Source organism: Gymnogyps californianus, chromosome 6 (assembly GCF_018139145.2).
Source record: "Gymnogyps californianus isolate 813 chromosome 6, ASM1813914v2, whole genome shotgun sequence".
NCBI classification, from domain to species: Eukaryota; Metazoa; Chordata; class Aves; order Accipitriformes; family Cathartidae; genus Gymnogyps; species Gymnogyps californianus.
In genome coordinates, this window is record NC_059476.1 from 20,676,437 (window position 1) to 20,695,614 (window position 19,178).

Consider the following 19,178-nt stretch of genomic DNA (forward strand, 5'->3'; position numbering starts at 1 on the left):
TCATTACTGGACAAGCTTTCTTTTTCTCTTGGTCTGTGGCATTCTGTTGAAATTAAGTGTGAGAACGATAAGGTATCATGCTTCTGTCACTTACTTCTATATGCCTTGTCTCCGCCCCTGAATAAATTAGAAAATAATAATACATTTTTTTTAAATCTGCATCATATTTCAAGATATTCACTGCAAAAAGATGGCATTAAGAATACACAGAGCAGGACAACCAAAAGGCAATTAAAGAAAGCAACTCTGTGGTCAAACTGTATCACAAATTGTCCCCTGAAGCCAAAAGTTAAACTCTATCTGCCTCAGCATTTAACTAGCGAAACGTTTTGAAATGTATTCTGCTATGTATTTATCCTCTCACAGCGGCCCCAAGGCTGTCGGCAAACAAATTCAGTTCTGCTGCCCAAAGGAAGACAAGCTGGGTCAAGGACTCTCATGCCACTGGTATGAGAGAGAGAGAAGGATGGGGAAAGAACGTAGAGAAAGTGAAAGGACCCCTGGAGAAAATCTAGCTTCCTGCTTGTGTCACTACCAGAGAATTAGGGAGAAAACGGAAAGTAATGCAGAAAACATAAGAAACTGCTGCTACAGAGCCCAGCAGGCAGGAGACCTGTAGCCCTTAAAAGACTGCTCCTCTCCCAATTGATTACTAAGCCTATAAGCAATCCTGCTGCTAAATCCCAAGCTGCATAGCATCCTTCTCTCTTTTTGCCTTGGAGGAACCTTGATGCAATCACATTACATTATTTGCTCAACAACGCTTGTTTTTTGAGTCCTGGGCTAATTTTGCAACCACTAGATCGTGTTTCCTTCCCCTAGTGTTTCGAAGGACAATCACCTGACGTTAAGGCACGTCAAGGGAGAAAACTGAGCTTCTGAACTGGTCCCTGTAAGCAGTTCCTCTGTGGCTCTGGCCTACAGGCACCTCTGCCGCAAGCACCAATCCCCTGCAGGGTGGCCAGCCCGAGGCGACCTGCGTGCCGTGGCAAGCAGCCCAAGCCGGGCCCGTGCACTGCCAGGTAAAAACGCACTAACGAGGCAGCCTGACAAGCCCACGGCGAAGGTCAGCGGCTGCCAGCCCTCTCGACTGCGCGCTCCACAGCCAGCAACCCCGCCACGGGCGGGCGGGCAGGAGCGCTCCCACAGACCGCCACCTCCCCACCACCTGCCGCGCGACGCATGCGCAACCGTAACGGTCACCGGCGTTGAGGAAGTGACGCATACGCGCCCGGCGTGGGTGGGCGGTGAGTGGCGGAGCGGCGGTGCCGTGCGCCGCGCGTGCGCAGCGGCGGTGAGGTGTCCCAGCTGCCGAGCGGCGGGGTGAGTACCGCGCCGGGACCGGCGGTGCCTCGTGCCTCCGCTGCTCCTCCGCCTCCTCCGCGCGCGCGGGGGCGCCAGCGGCCCCTCCCACCCGGGGCCGCGGCCTGCCCGGCGCCCCCCGGAGCCCCTCGCAGCCCCTCGCGTTTCCATCCCGGCCGGGCCTTGTCGCCAGCCGCGAGGGACAGCCTTCGGCCGGCGGTCCCCGGCCCGGCCCCGGGCTTGCTCGCAGAGAGAGGTGGTGAAGCACGGGACCTTGGGGACCGGTGTAGGCGGGGGGTGGTGGATGGGGCCCGGGGTCTCTCGAGGGGAACTAGCCGGTGCGCGGCGTTGTCACGGTACCTGTTGCCTGAATGCAGGGCCAGACCCGTTGCGTGCGTGTTCGGAGCTGATGGAAGGAAACCGTGAGCTGGGACTGAGATCCGCGGGCTGCCGTGCTAGGAGGGGTTGCTGATGAAGCCCACCTGCCTTATTAATGTCTTCCTGCAAGTGAATAACACTTCTTTCTCCCCGAAGCTGACAAAAAATACATCCTTTCAGAAGGCAGTCTGGCCCTGAAGGCTCCAAACAATACCAGCTCCAGACTTGCCTTGGTAAGTCAGTCCAGCGTTAATTTCCTAACAACTATGATGCTTTATTTTCTACTTCAAAGCTGAATTGTCAAACTAAAGCCTACAGCCAGCTGTTCCCATGGGTGCTTTCACTGGCAAGGCTTACCCTGTTTCAAAAACTTGTATTTTTTGGTTTTGGATATGTTAAGTTGCATATGTTTTTGTTATGTCGTAGTCTTCCAGAGCATGACCATGTACAACAAGATTGAGTTCACTCTTTTTGCAAGGAGAGTAATTTTTACAAGTTTTTTTATTTGTCTTGATATCAGTGTCTTCCAGGAATATTCCATATAGTTGTCTTCAAGAAGTTTTGGCCACTTTTTCCTTTTCGATTGTGGAAATTGGTGTAGAGAAGCCTTTGGGGGGAGGACTCCTGGAGAAGTAGACTACTAGGTGTTTTGAAACAAGAATTTCTCGTAAAGAAACAAGCTTATTGCTTGCTTACTTTTATTTGGGCACAGTCTTCATGAGGAACTTCGTGTGTGTGAATGTTCTTATGATGATGTGGTTCTTCTTTGTTGCCTTTGAGCAGAGGATGCCAACAGACAACAGCCACCTGCCAGACGGTATCCAAGAACAAGACCCTGTTACTACTTCAAGCGATAATTGCCTGCATAATACTGAGGAATTGGGAATTGAACAAGAAAATGGCATTTATAACAGTGACCTGGGTAATAGTATTAGAGTTCCCAGCTCTGCCAGCCAGTCATCCACTTCCATGGCTGTTCCTTTGGAGGTGCCCAGAAGAGGACAGCCCCTTTTACAGATCAACAGGCAGCAGATTCAGTCCATCTCATATAGTGCACAGGCTGCTGAGCTCAAAGGTTTAGGAGTTGATGTCTATGACCAGGATGTATTGGAGCAAGGAGTTCTTCAGCAAGTAGATAATGCAATTAATGAAGCTAATAAAGCAACAAAAATAGCTGATGCAGAGAAAGAATATCAGTCAGTGCTGGATGACTTAAGGTAAATTGTGTCCTTTCTTACTGTTCCTTTCTGTTATTGACTATCTAATGAGGCTTGGTGTCTCGTGTTTTTAAAAGCTGGAAGATGAACAGATGTTTTGAAAGCACGAGATCACCTGTACTTTTTCTGAGTCACCCACCTTTTAAAAAAGGAGAAAATATTTTTCACATCAGAGCAATGCTTCATTACTCTTATTTGACTAATTCAGTCATGCATCAAGACAGTAGAGGACAGTGCATCTCCTTTTTCTGCTTTGTCTCCTACCTTACCAAGATACATGTCTGTTTTCTGGGCAGTGTAGAACTGCATTATACTCTATTATTCAAAGTTGTAGTCAGAAAAAGTGCCACTTCTTCAGTTCTGTATACTTCGTAGGGTTGTCTGTGTCTGGTTATGTGCTTTCTGTAACTTGGATGACTCCATATCACGAGTGTACTACAACCAAAACAACCCTATCACAAGTGCTTGTATGAAGTACTTAATGACACCTTAAAAGAATCAAATGCTTAATTAACATGGTATATTGATAATAGAAGACTTTGAGGGATAAGAGCCACTGATCTTTTGAGTTTTGATCTTAGATCTCCTGTTCTGTTTCTAGTCTCATTGTAGAGTTACTGTGTGAACTAATGCAGGTACATAATTCTACCTGTGCATCTTTCACTGTATTGCATTAATGTTGTTTTTTAGTGCTCAAGAGTGCTGTAGGCCTCCATTATCTATGTGATATCTATGCATAGCTCTCTTATTATGCATATGCTTAATTTTATGCGCTTCATTAATTTTCAAGTTTGGTTGTGGAGATGTGAAATTAAGTAAGTTTCCAAAACTGGAACCTAATTTCAGATGTTATGTAGCAGAAGGACGTAATGAGTAAGATGGTCATTGAGAGGAAGAATGAAGCAGTGTAACCTTTGCAATAGATTGTGCGGTTATTGAAAGAGTGGTGCAGGGCACTGTCCGTTAGTTGATATTTTCCTGTTTTTCTTTAAGAAGCATCCTATGATTTTTCTTACCCCTCTATTTTCACCTTCCACTTAAAGTTGTAAAATGAGATTTACATGAGGTGATGCAAGTGGTTTATGCAGACCTGTAGAACCTCGTCTGTGTAAGATGTAATGTGCAAGTCTGAAAGTTGATTTTGAAGAAAATTAGCAGAGATTCAGCTGGCTTGTTGAGCAGAGGGACTAACAAAAGTAAAGACGTATAAGTAGAGTGTTATAGAGTTGGTTAAAGTCCTGTAACACTGTGAATGCATGACTAGAGGTAAAATCAGGCAAGAAGTGGTTTTTGAGTAGTTGGCACAGAGTTCATGGTGGAAGCTGCATGATTCTATAATATACACACAAATTTAAGCAGAAGAAGGAGAATAAACAATGGTTGAAGTTAAATCCTGTTTAAATCCCGCGGTCCTGTTAAATAAAGCTTTGTGGAAGAGGACAGTAGTGGTATGTGTCAAGAGACCCTAGGGCCAAGGAAGCAAGAGCCAAAAGGTAGGAGACATGCAAAAGGATGGTATACTTCAACAAAACGGAAGACTGAGAAAGGGGATGGGATGGTTAAAAAGTGTTGAAAGAGAACAGAGAAGTGAAGATGGCAGTGATAGCTGGGGAGCTGGTAGAATACGTCTCCTAGGAGAACAGTGGTAGAATCCAGATTAGAGCTGGAGAGAAATGTGGCCCAACAATTTCCTCCCTGACAATTGAGGAGACTTATGTAGTGCTTTTCTTTGCGTATGAGGGGAATAATGGCCGCTTTGCAAGTGTTGTAAAGAGTTTTCTTTGACATTTTTCATAATGCTTTGAGATGCTAATTTGTGTATCCTTATGAAATATTCTGCTATTTAAATCAACAAACCTAGATTTGTTGCTTCTGACGGGGGAGCAGTGCCTTCTTCCTTGCAAATGAATTCAACAGCAGAAACAGATGATAGTAGGTTATACTATGTGGTTCAACCTGAATTTCATATTGTAAATGGAAACATGAAAAATGGTAGTGCATGAGTAAGGAAAGTTTAATGTTGATGTACTGTTAATTCTTTGATCTAGTCTGTCTTTCTGAGTCTATTTGTATCTTCTTATCTATTCTTTGTGTAAAGAGACATTGTAAAAGTAAAAGAAATAGGCTTCCTTATATAATGGCATCAAACTATTAAAACAGTTTTAGAAAATGAAAACATGGGATTTCCCATTTAGATTTTTGTTTTGCCTTTTTTTTACCTTGAATAATAAAAGCAACCACTATCACTTGCTTATTATCATCATCAGACTTGCAACTTTTGAATACTAAATATTGCAGTGGTTAGTTGTTTCCTTGCCTTTGGAATTTTAGTATTAGCAAAATTTTGTTTTAAAAAGTTGTACATCATAAAATATTTTTAAGCATTTAGTATTTCCAGTGTTGTTTAAATATAAGATGCTTGTTTAGAAACTTACCTTTAGACCTTTTTAAATCTTACCTTAAATCTCCTGGAATTTCTAAGTTGTCTGAATCGAGAATGTGCTATTTTTCTTCTAGAGTTGACTAGTACATTGCAATCTTCTTGTTTTTTCAGATCATGTACAACATCTCTGAAACAAATAAGTAAAATTATTGAGCAACTTTCACCTCAAGCTGCCGACAACAAAGATATAAACAGAAAACTAGATTCTGTAAAACGGCAAAAATATAACAAGGTGACTGGATTACATTAATTTCCTGCTGACAATACTTAGCTTGTACTTTGGCTTAAGGTTTGGATTACGTGATATAGTTCTTGCTTAATTATATAGTTCAGAGTCAGACTACAATTGCTGTTCCTTCCCTTTTAAATGGTTTAACTGTCCATGAAAAAATGTAAATAACTAATTTAAAGATGTGAAAGTGAGAGCTGAATTTTTTTTTTATTATTCTAAGTTTCAGAACAAGCTGTAAAGCTGAAGTTCCAGGACCTGCTCAGAAGACTGATTTGCATTAATTTAATTAAATCCCTCCCAATAGTATTTGGACACTTAGCAAAGCATTGTTAGGGCATGACTCAATAGTTGACCTAAATCTCAGCTCTCATGGTCTTTGTTCCCTACCTTTCTTTCCTTAATTCCTCTTTCATTGTCTGTATCTTTCTTGTACCAGTACACATCATTCCTTTCTGTGAGCCATTTTAACTCATTGATTTGGCAGAAACTGCTCCAGCTTTTTTCTGCCAGAGCAGTAAATTAAAGGAGCTTGTAGAGCGATCTAGCAGGCATCAGGGTAATGTAAGCAATAGACCTATGCAGCTGTGAATAGGAAGGAGATTTGAGAAAAGGGGAACTTCTCCTGGTCAGGAATGTAGCACTTTGATCAGCTCATCGTCTGATGGAAATTCACCCTAATATTTTCTCTAATGATAAACCTGGCTGAAAAACTTATTGTCCTTTGCCCTCAGACACTTCTTCCCAGTCTCAGGCCATTTGCCACGGACTCATTCAGTTGTTCGTTTTTTAACCTTGATCATTTCAGCAACTTGGATAACACCGTGCTCACAATTTGGCCAATTAAGAGAGTGAGGGGAACAGTACTGAACAGTGGCACGGGACTAGGAACAAGTAGCTGGAAGTAGTGGGAAGAAATGCATTAAACCAGACTTACCACTAGAGAGTGATCATATAATTGGACACTGTATTTTACTTGTTTTCGTATTACTTGAAGTAATTTACGCAAGTGTTAGTTGCAGGGGAAGTTCAAACCTTGTTGCAAGTTCATTGTTATCCATCTCTAACAGTCCTTGAAGCGTATAATAGGGAAGTGTATAAAAGGGAAGAATAAATCCCTGTATGAAAACTATAATCTGTGAAAGTGGTCCTATAACCTCAAGAGTGTTTTGGAGGCTGTTTGGAGGCAGGCAGTGTATTTAAAGCTGGTCTTGAGCTGCTTTTTGCATGGAGAAGTGCCTTTTAGTACTCTTCCTTTTGTAGTATTTTAAAAAAAAAAAATGGTTAAAGAAGACTGAGTTATTCCGTTATTAAAACAAATGCAAAATTAATGACTGGTACAAGACAGCTATTTCCTTAGAGCTGTCATACAGGGAGTGTTTTATGATATAAAGTACTTTGGTAGCAAGGATAATAGTGCATACACAGGAGATAATATATTGTACCATACATGAATACACTTACCCTTTGTGGTTTGGAAAGTGCTACATGAAGACATGAGCGGGCTAGTGAACCGTTCTTCACCAAAAAGAAGAAAAAAAAAAATTTGCTGATTTTGCCATGAACTTGATTTTTCCTGAAGTATGTGCCTCTCTATGTAAGGAAATACTTCCAAAGAATGGAGTTACAAATGTGGAAAGTTACATTGCCTATGTCTTTGTTTTACTGGTTGGAATTTCTTGTTTCATAAATGAAAGTTAGCAACACCAAGGAATCACAATATCACCAGTAAATATACAGTTGAGGATATTACAATCAAATAAAAGGTGTAACAGAAGAGCTAGCTATGAATTATTTTCATAGCAGTAATGAACTATACTTGTTATAGTATCTATAATGTTGATTTTTTTGACTTTTTTTAAAGTTATTTCACTTTGTAGTTTTTGCTGTTAAATTAGCTGTGACCACTCCTGAATTAACTGTGTACAAACATATACTAGGATGATGGACTGATTTACAATTTCAGTTGCTTTCTAACAAAAGCAAATTATTCCAAAAATAGTTGTTCTAAAAAACAACTATTCCAAAACTACTGGGATGATAAATAAATCTTATAGCTGTTTTTAGTGGCTTATTAACCATTAACCCAGTCTTGCAAATCATGAACAAATTTTTTTGTGTTCTCTGTGCATCTCACTAATCTGCTTGATGGGCTTCCTTCACTAGAATCAACACATTCATAAAATGACCCCAGAAGGTGTACATAATGTGTAATGTGCACGTGTGTATAAACAATCTGATCTTACTGTACGTGTATCGTAAGATGATTGTACACACAAAATTGTGTGTGTTCTATGGGTTGGAGCCCTACGGACATTGTGGTGACTCTTTTTTGCACATTTTTTTGTTTCAAATGTGATACTGTGAACATTTGAATATGAGATTCTGGTGGAAAATACTGTAAATGTAGTAATTTGAGTCTTGTTTAAAAGGATAGCAAGTTTATGAACCAGATTAAAAATTAAATTATGTATCTATTTGTCATTCAAGGAGCAACAGCTAAAGAAGATCAAAGCAAAACAAAAGCGTCTCCAAGCAATTCTTGGTGGAACAGAGATTCTTGATAAAGTAAATGAGATTGAATTAGAGGAAGATGAAGGTATGGGAGAAGGCTGAAAGTTCTGTTCTACTTTGATGTAATGCTTTTTTTTGTTTGAAGCTAGTTTGCAAGATCTTTGCAATAAGGAAATAAATTTCAGTGGTTTGCTTTCAAAGAGAGAGTTAAGAACACTTATTCTCTGCACCTGCAGAACTGCAGATCTTGGCATATTCATGTGGGAAGTTTTAAAAAATGGATGTTAATCCATGTTCAGCTCAGTAGGGATGGCTGAGGCACATTAGAGTATTGGGCTTAATAAATTGGAAATCCTAACATTTTTTCACAGCTAATTTGATAAAGATGACTAACATCATGATTGAATTACATTTTATATGCTGGATGCTATCAATCAGCATTAACAAAATTGTTTTTTCTTACTGTTGGGAAGTATCACTGGAAATGGAAGGGGGAAGTGCTTCTTTTTTTCAGGCTGCACTGTGATTTCAAAAAAAGTAAAAATAAGGCTTCTTCCAAAGCAGAATATTTGTTCTCTCAGTGTTTCACTAGGTGTTCTTTCTCACTGCTGTCTGCAAACTGAGCTTGGATTTTGTAACTCCAGCTTGGCTGTGACTTGGCCACAGTCACTAATCTGCAGTATTCTGCAGGGCAAGTTTGGACCCCATTGGCATCTGCACATCACCTTTGGGTTATATTGTTGTTTGCAGAGGTGGAAACTCTTTGTGCTATTTGTACATTGCAGATGTGGCTGGGGTGGATTCCAGATCTCACAGAGCTCATGCTTCTCTCCTGATGCAACAAAACTTACAGGAGTCAAAACCTCAGTAAACTTTTCTTAGTAGAAAAGCATCTGTAATCCTCTTTCTTTGAATGGGTTCATGCAGTAAAACTCAGGCACCCGGTGTGATGAAATGTAACTAGGAAGTGAATGGGGCCCAAGACAATAAATGGAGTTGACCAGTTCCAGTAGTTTGAGAAACTGAGGGGGTGGAGAGGGAGGAGTTTCATGCCTGAGGCATCATCGTTACTCATTAAACGTGTTTTGGTGATAAATACAGTGCTTTAAATGGGACCGTATACAGTAGCATGCAGTGCTGGCAATTCTGGTACAGCTATTTGGAAATTTTGGACCCTAATAGTAGATTTCAGGCTGGAATTCCCCTTCAGCTTCCTGAATTCAAGAGCTTTTCCACCTCTTTGGTTTCGAACACCAATTACAGTTTGTGTTAGTATGTATAGTAACTGTGTATGCAGTTTAACTGAAGTGCTCTTTTATGGCAACATGCTGTGCAGCCAATCTGACTTTTAAAGTCATAATCCTAATACTAGTATTGTAGAGTAGGAAGATGGGGTTTGTTTTCTTTTTTTTGTTTGTTTTTTTTTTGAAGCATGTGGAAAGATAGTCTTTTATGTGTTTTGTAAGATTTGTGTCTGTCCTGGTATGGTAATGGAAATGTCAAATTTCAAGCTTATGAGTAGGACTGAAAAATCAATAATAAAATAGAAACGGACGATGTTGCTGCATATGGGAACGCAGTGGTTTCTTGCACTGAACATGGTGACATGGGTTGAATTGACAGCATAGGGAGCACATTAGAGCTCATGTGCCATGGGGAACTGTAATTTTATGGTAGTTCTTGCTGCTGTGTGTTGTTTCAGAAGTATTTGCATTTTGATAGTATGCGTAATGTTTCCTATATGAAGTTTGAGAAGTAGTTTGAAGTAAAAGTTAAGTCTTTTTTGGCCTTCTGTTTTGTTGGGTTTTGCCTTTTTGGAACTTCAAGTATTATGTGTGACGATAATTTGGACTTTTAAGTTGTATATAAAAACTGAACTGAATGCATATAAACTTGGGGAGAAAAAAAAACAACACACCCTTGTTGCTGTGTTTGAGTTATTCAGAAGGTGTTAAAGGCATGCTGGATGTTCTGATTTTTGTTGTAGAACCTGGTCCATCATGTCTTGGCAGTATGCTTATGCCTGTTCAGGAAACAGAGTGGGAAGAGCTTATTCGTACTGGCCAGATGACTCCATTTGGAACTAAAATACCTCAGAAGCCTGAGAGGAAGACACGACGATTAATGCTAAATGAAGCTTCTGATTTTGAGAAATACTTAGCAGACCAAGCTAAGCTGTCATCTGAAAGAAAGAAGTTATCCCTTCACAAAGGAGCAAAGAAGAAAGCACAAGCCAAAAATGTCCAGTGCGTAGCTCCCGCATCTACTACAAAGGAAAAAAGGGGTAAAGCCCTGTCAAAAACAGATAAGCGCTTAAAAAAACACATGAGAAAACTTCAGAAGCATGCCCTTCAGATTCAGTCAAAGGCAGAGATTCCAAAAGAAAAGAAATACCTTGAGGCCAAGAAGTTCAGGCGTGAACAGGAGGATGATAGTGGAGAGTCTGAGTATGTACCTGATGAGGAGCTCTTTGATCCAGAAGCAGCAGAAGAGGAGGAAGAGCAGGCATCTTCTCATGTTGAGAATGATTCTGATGATGAACTCAGGAATTTGTCAAGAAAAAAGAAATATTTGGTGAAGAGAGATTTTAAAGAAGCTGAAGATGATGCTGACTTCTTTCCAAGCTCTGAGGAAGAAGAGCATACACTGGGGAAGCGCAAAGTAAAGAGATGGAGAGATGATGGAGATGAAGACTATTATAAACAGAGACTAAGGTTAGTCTTAGACATTTTTATTAGTAACATTAACAAATGATGTTGAACATGCAAAGGGCAATGTCTGTAATACACTGCTAGGAATTGAAGTAAGGAAAATGAGACAGTCTGAATGATCATAGCCTTCCAAAAGGAACTAGACGTACCTCTTAATTACAAGGACTTTGCTGTTAAATTTTTCTGATTGTTATAGGTCCTTCAATAATAAGGTATTTGTGTATCAGTGGGTGTTTGTTTGCAGAACTGTGAATGTGCCCAAAATCGAGTATGTATAAAACAACGTATTACTTGGCAGTTTAGTACTTAAGTACTGCCTTTGTCTGTAGATCATATACCTACCTTTAAAAAAAAAAAAAAAAAGATTATGTCTTCTGTTTGCTAGGCAAAATTACAATGCAGACAGACAATGCCCTCCCTCTTCAGAGGAATGGCACTTTTCCACTGAGAGAGAAGTCTTTGGTTTGGGATGGGGTGAGGTGCTTAGTTTTCGGCTTTAAATAATTAACTACTAGTCAAGAAGAAATAATTTGAATAAATTATAGTTACATACTATTTTTGTAGAATCTGTTAGTTTATTGAAATCCGAGGCAATTACATACAGTTTACATGGCTAACAGGTTTATTTGAAAATCAATATTAAAAGGATCTTTTGAATTTAAACTTGTAAAAAATTTATACTGGAAAGGACAATATATTATTTGATTATTAGCACGTGATATCTCTTGCATAACTTATACTAGAAGACATAAGTAATGAAGACTGGACATTTATACTGCTGTTAGTCAAGTCTAAAAAGAGCTGCTCTGTTTCACAGTGATTTTCCTCTCTTTGTTCTTGATGAGGGTGAGGGTAAAATCCTCCTTAGCTAAAGAGATAGTTACAGTGGTGGTAGTAGTGGTGGTTTCTGTTGCTATGATGACCTAAGGTTGTAAACTGAGTAAGGTTTCTAAGGAGAATCTAGTATGTTAGGTGGGGGAATACAGCTAAGAACACAAGTTGTTTTTTAAAATGGCAGCTGAAACACCTTGTGCTAATCTGTGATTTATGAAATTTGTATAACCTGTGTGTTGATCTCTCTGTAGCTACAGCGTGCTGTTGAGATGTTTTCTCTAGTGATAGCATAGCTGTTGAACTCCTAACAGTAAGACTGAGCAATGTTTCCATTTTCACAACTGCCTGGAAAACATTTTGAAGGGGCAACAGTGTGACATGTAATTTGTTAAGCTGTTAAAATGCTAACTAGACATGGCAGTGAAGTTAAGAGACATTTCTGCACATACTGGGAGTCAAAAGATCAAGATCACTAAAATGATTGTTTTGTTTTAATTGTTCTCTAACCACTGGCATGTTTTCTCTTTTCTAGTATAAGGGTTGAGCTTCATATAATGAACTTTAGCTTGTTGATAGCACGCTTACTTTTAATTAATTAGCTTTAGTGAATGTCCTTCACATAGTTTTATAGTCCTCCAGAAAATCATGGATTCCAACTTGAAAACAGCTGCTCTAGAGTGAAAGGAAGAATATGTATTAGGGCGGTCAGTGAAGGATGATTGATGTAGTGATAAGGCCTAGCATAGGAACTTGGTTAATGCTTGGGAGACTCGAATTTTACACTTCTATGGAAGTATAAAATCTTACGGATTTAAATGAAGCTGTATCAGAGAAGGGGTCAAGAAGTAGAGGTATAAACACTGTCTCTTCCTGTGGTGAGAGCCTGAGTTGCTGTGGAGGAAGAAGTATCTTCTGATAGCAGAAGTACTCACAGTTGGAGAATTACTGGTAACAAAACCTCAGGAAGAGCCCAACTTCACTGTCACATCCCAGGTTACAAAGGCAGATCAGGAGCTGATATGAGGCAATAGGTTTGCAACGAAAGCATAGTTTATTGCTCTTGAATAGAAGATTTTGGCAAAAGGCTAATCTGAACAATGTCCAAAGGGTCAAAAAGAAATATGTTTTTTATTGGATGCATTAACAAAAATTAATTGTACTTAATTGGTAAAATATTTACTATTTTCTTGAATAAAACTGTACTCTTCACATTTAAATTACACCAATATTAAATCATTTTTAATTCAGTGTTTTCATCAAGAGTAATTTATTTTGATTGAAAGTTTTAATATGACTCACAGTTTAAATTCATTCAAACACGTTTTTTAATAACGTTAAGATTGTGACAATTTATCCTTAGCAAAGTCATATCATAGACTACATTTCTTTTGGTTACTAAAGTTACAATAAAAGCCTAAATGAATTTTAGAAATATCAATAACTGTAATTGCTACCAAAACACTACATCTCTTAAAAATTTCATAGCTACAGTTATTGTGGCTGTTAAGCTGCAGCTGTCCACATTGACGTTTTTATGCTGACACCCCCAGGTAATCTTCATTATGGGAAATGCCATGAGAAAATAAAATGTAGTGAATTAAGAAACATATTAAGAATGCTATAGAAATGCTGTCATTTGCTTACATTTATGTCTTGTTTCATGTCAGTTTTACTTTTGAATGCAAATGAATGGGTGAGATTATGGTATATTTTACCCCTGAGAGAGGCAGGGGAAAATCCGTTAGGATTACTTTAGTCTTCTGAACATCTAGTCTTATGCTTGGCGCCGAATACAGTCCTACGCTCTTAAAGATTGAAAATGAGTTTCCTTAACATTAAAACTTTTCAGAGATGGAACTTGAAGAGATTGTTCTGTGTCAAGGGGAAACTACGATGATGTTGTTAAAGCATGATAATTAGCTAACTGTGGGACTGCAAAGCATCTCTAGAACAGGAGACTGTTTTCAGAACAGGAGCTGGTGTTATCTGCAGTAAACAAGGCAGGTGGGAGAGCACCCAGCTCTTTCCTTTCCTTCTAAAGGCCGCTTGCAGTGGTTGGCCTAGTGACTCAAAGCAAGATGTGATCAGTGGTATGTGAAAAAGTAGAAGTTAGCTATACAGAATTCAGCTCACGCTCTCAGTAATTTCAGTTCTTTTTGCGTGGGTCTTGCCTTTCTCTAGTTACTGTTACTGGAGGCATGTTGCTGTGCAGAGACGCGGGGGAAAAATCTTCTGTTCTGAAAAGGTTAACGTCTAAAGTGAATCATAGCTTGCAAGAGTAATGAACAGTAGCAAGGAACATCAGGGTTATGGAAAGTAAGGTAAATAAGTAGGATACTGTCAAGCAGCTAAAAGGTAAGTTTAAGGTTCAGCGAAAAGTAGTATAGCATCATTCCCAACTGTCCTTTATACTGGCTATTACCAGCTGAACCCAGAGGATTAGGTAATCAGTCTCTAGGATGGTGCTGAAGCTCTCAGAGACTTGATCCCCATCAACAGGTATGTTATTGATGTATATTTTGTCATACTCAACAGTGACCATCTTGGTCTAGAAGTGTTCAAAATTGGCGCTGGTGGAATCTTAACCTGTTGCATCCTGCCTGGTGGAATGGTCACGTCATGGCAGAGCCAGTTTCTTTGAAGACTATGGAATGAGTGAAAAAGCACCTGTTTTCAGCTTCTTTTACCTAGGCTTACAAAATAAAAGTAACCTTGTATGCCGGTTAAATGCATAGGAAATAAACCTTTTCTTTGTTCTCAACAAGAAAACCGCTGCATGGTTTTCTTGTATTATTCTCAAGACTTTGTAGATGTGGAAACTGCAACTTACCAAGATTTTTTTTTTTTTTGCATATTAATCAAAGCTTTCCTTTGCATGTATTAAAATGCAAAGCATAACCAAGTAATTTTTGCTGCTTATAATATATGTAGTTAATGTGTTACATTATTGACATCACTAATATGGTACCTGCATAAGGTAACAGCTTGGAGTCAAAACAAAAAATTAGCAGTCTTATGGTTGCTATTCCCATAGCAGTTGTCAGTACGTATCTGCCTGCTGCTTCAAGGAAGGAATTACATGTCATGTTATGGAAGATAAGTGCCATATATGTGTTTTCTTGTGTATTCTGTATAGTTTGTGGAGTACAGTTGTTTGAATTCTTCAATTGCTGTCAAGTGCTCAGAGGCAAGGCGAGGAAAGCTGCTTCTTTCTATGTCTCCCAAGTGACATCCAAGCAGCTGAGTAGCTGGAAGTTGTGGCTATCAGTGCGTAAAGCAGTTGATACAAAGAATCAAACGAAAAAATAAAATTTGCTTAAAAATAAGTTGTTTTTCTCAAATCAGATCAGTTTTCATGTGCTAGCTTTCTTTGAAGTATCTGAGTCACTGAATCTCTTGATGTTTCAGATTTATAAATTAAAAAAGGATTAAATATTACCTTTCCTGAAAGATACTTTCTTAGAGCATCCTAACTGCTCTTTAAAATGACAAAGCCAAGACACAAATGAAGATATATTTTGGCTCACTCGCCGAGTACACCTTTCATTCTAAGCCCAAGTGTGTAATTGTCTACATCAGTCTTAATTTACTTATGGAGACTTGTGGTACTAACTGCATGTATTTCATCTGTTAGAACGTACCAATTAAATCCACCCATATAGACCATAAAAAGTTAGATCAGAAAAGTAATGCTGAATGCTTCAGTTTAGCAAATTAGAATAATCTGTAAGGGATTCTTAGCTGTATAAAGTAGAAAACATATTGTGCTTCACAAATACAAACTATATTAAACACTCAGCTTGGTTCCTGACTGTATTTTTAAAAAAAAAATCAAATTGTGCTCATTACTGTTTTGGATGCAGAATTTCTTTCTAGGGTATTGCAATAAGTGGGAAATGGGCTTAGTATCTGAATACATTCTTACATTAAGGAAGATTTAATTGTATGATATATGGCTTTCATACTGCACTTTGAGGATAAAATTGTATTTATGTTAGTGACCGTGGACAACATAAAATAGATTTCTCAAAGGACATGCTTTTATTTTCAAGAGACCTTGGTGATACAGTAAAACCTGTATTTTCTGATTGTTTAGGCATGCTAATGATGTTTAACTGAGGTGTATGAGGAATATATTGACCAAATGATCAATATGTTACTGTGTGGTTAAGTCAAATACGAGCTACTGCTGTTTCTCCCTCCAAAGTTTGACTTCTGAGGAAAGGTACAAGACCAGACTGACCAACTGACTGATCTGGTCTAGCAAATGGTGTTTGTCCTCCCATTGCTTCAGCCGCTTACATATTTACACTTTTTTAAAGAAAATGATGAGGTTTTAGTGTAGAATGTCTTAATACAATGTCTTACATTAAGTTCAAAAACTGAATATCAACCCCAGCAATGCAGAGTCATGAAACTGTAACTAAAGAAGATGTTCCTTATGGCAACAAAGTAAGTGCTAGAGCATCGGATGACTCATACCCTTTCCTTCTCTTATGCTGTCTTTATGTCATATTTGGTTGATAATTAATTAGAAGATACAAATTAAAATCTTTCCTCTCTAAGCAATACTTCTGTATGAATTCTAATCATTATGCAGCACAGAGCTCCAAACTTTGCCTCAGATACAGCTGAACAAGGTTATGTTGTTATATCTAAAGTCCTAATCCCTTTTCTGCATAAGTACAGATAGATGTTTTTAACCTATTTAAATTTGCCTTAATTGTTTGAGTCCATAGAAAACTGATTGTACTTTCTGCTTTTCTGGGCAATTCCAAGAAATTAATATGCACTAAGCTGTTTCTTTAGATATTGCAGACTTCTGTTAGCAGTTACAGTTACTAAGCAAACACATTCCCTGGTGATGCAAAGATACCCCATGGTGTTTGCCACTGCCTGCTTTTACCTTGATATCTTTCAAACTTTGGAAGTTGTTAGTGGTAAAAACAAATTGCTGCTTTTTCTTTAAACTGGTAATTGAGGGCAAAAAAACCTCCAGACCTTTGGAAGAGATGTAGTACCAGAGCCTTCAGTAGTACAGCTTGTGTAATTGTACACTTCAGTAAAGTAACAGATACAGTGTGTATAAAATAAACTTTAGGAAAATTAAGTACGGGATTTATTACTTCAAATTCTAGACATACGTATTTTCTAGGTATCCAATAATTTTAAGAGAAATTGATCACACTTTTTGCAGAAAATAGAGTAGTTATATTAAGGTGAAGTGCCTAAATTCCTGGACAGCTACGAGCTAATCTCAGAAACGTTTCTTCTTGGTTGTTTCTGGATCACTTTTTCTAATGTACACTAGAGGGCAATCTATTTCTTCCCAGGGGAGACTGAAGCTCCAGTGTTGACTAGTGGCGATTCATATTGGAATACAGAATTAGAAGCAAACTCTTGTACAAATTCTTGCCCTGCTTGAGTTTAATATGGATTCTTTATCTAGCTGTCACTTCGGAAGCTTTGTAATCTACAATTGTTTTGATTTTTAGTGTGGTAAGTAGGAGGTTTTTTTCCTTGGTTTAAGTCTTGTCATAACCCAGTCAGATAAAATAATCAAGTTCTGACATGTCTCAGTTCCAGTAATGACACAGTCTGAAGCAATGACTGTCAGCATTTCTCAATTTGAATCGTTGATCGTTTTCTGGAACTCAGAAGAATAATTGACCATGCATGCCTGATAGCACAACATTGTAGTACTGAACAAAAATAAATGCATTTTTATGCTGTGCCTCTAGAATGTATCATATCTGTCTGCTAGACTCCAGAGCATGAATGTTATTTTCCTAAATCAAACATTTAACAGTCTGCTAGTCTAAGATAGAGATTTCCATTCCTGTTTTAAGATAGATACATAAAAGTATCTGTGGGGAAAACTTTGACACTTTATATATTTTTAGTAAGCTCTTCTTTACTACTTAACTGGATACATAATTTCATATAATGAAATAAGAACAATCTGATAATAATATTAGCAGCTCATCAGTTTTTAATCAGAAAACTGAAGACTATCTTTTTCCGTCTTGGTTTTTTCCCCCTGCGTATGCTGCTTTTTCTCTCCATCATGATTTTTGCTTCTATATCAAAATATATTCCAGTGAAGCTGGCTCTCTAAACCTGTCCAGCATTGTGTTGTCTTAGTTTTTCAGTGCAATTGTTTTTGGCAGTTATGGTAACTAGTGTATATTTGGAGATGGTGGTGTTTATTTTCACTTAGTAAAACAATACCACAGTTCCAAGTTTGTGACTGGTTCCATAGAGGCAGACTGTAAGTATTTTCTCAAAAGATACTGGTGAAATTCTGGTCTAGAAACCTGCCATAATTAGATTTCTTTCATGAGAAAGGGTATATGATTGTGTCATTTGTATATGAAGTGTTGAACTTCTTCCCTGTTCTCTTGTTCCTAACCCAAGTTTTTTTAAACAAATTTGCCAGAGACGCAGAAACCTTTAAGTGGAAGTTCCAACAAGTCACTGAAGTAAGTGGTCAGGAAGACAAGAGAAACTCTATTAGTGCTGCCACTGGAGAAAAGACAACTTGAGCTTAAGACGTGTTATGAGTTTGCAGATCCTGTGGAAGATGATTTTGAATGACCTAACAGCAAGAAGAGTCTCTTTTAGTGTTTACACCTTACTTCATACCAGAGAATGCAGAGTAGTGTCCTTAGGAAGACAGGCATCATTGGTTTAATTGCCCCTAGAACTGCTTGTGTAGTTAAAAAATACAAGGGGAACACTACACCTTCATTGCCTGGGTTTTTTTGTTGTTTGTGTTTTTTTTTTCACTCACTAGTGTGTTCAAGATAGAAAACTTGAATCAAATCTGATTTTAAACGGTTTTAGCTGGCAGGATTTTTCTCTAGTGGAGAAGGCACTTCTCATATCAGGCTGGAAGGAGTTGCGGTCCTGTACGAGACATTGTGCCAGTCGTGTCCGCTCTTAACATGACTGAGCTAGATAGCAGCATGGCTGAAGTCTTAAAGACTTGGAGCAACACTTGAGATGTTTTATAGTGTCTTCTGGTTTGTTTGCCAGGTTGGAAGTGCAAAATGTCAGGGATGGTAGCTGTCGTACTGGCGGTTGTTTGAGAAAAATTTTAACAGTGACTTCTATCTCCCTCCTTTTGGCTAGTTAGGTCAGGATATAAATCAAGATAATGAAACTGTTTAAGTTATGTTTCCATAGCTGATGATATTGTCAACTTTGGGCCAGAAATTAACTAACATTTTTATGATTATGCTTCTTTTTCCTGACCGATGAAATTGGGCTAGTAGCTTTGAAAACTTAACTGTAAAGCACACTGGATTGTGCATAGCAAGGCTGGAAATAAAATACAGTTTGCATGTCAACCTCTAGATGCAGTTTATCTTTGAATGCTTGAAAGCAACGCAGAGCTTTACAGAAAGAAAAATCAGGATAAATAACTTCAAAAATTAAAAAAAAAAAAAGAAAAAGGAAAATGTGAATTTCCTCATGTTTTTAAATAGTTCGGAAATCCCTTTTCCCAGAATATGGAGTGTGTTTTGGGGAAGAGGGTTGGGGTTTTT

At 38.5% G+C, this 19,178-nt stretch overlaps 1 protein-coding gene across 1 annotated transcript in view; it reads left to right on the top strand.

The window, feature by feature from the left end:
* Positions 1-2,397: 2,397 nt before the first annotated feature.
* The window catches only part of ERCC6 (ERCC excision repair 6, chromatin remodeling factor), a 47,977-nt gene continuing 31,196 nt past the window's right edge, over positions 2,398-19,178 (top strand). The window contains exons 1-4 of the mRNA XM_050899265.1: positions 2,398-2,897; positions 5,452-5,572; positions 8,060-8,168; positions 10,071-10,797. Of these exons, the coding sequence (XP_050755222.1) occupies positions 2,398-2,897; positions 5,452-5,572; positions 8,060-8,168; positions 10,071-10,797 (1,457 nt within the window). The remainder of the gene's footprint in view (positions 2,898-5,451; positions 5,573-8,059; positions 8,169-10,070; positions 10,798-19,178) is intronic.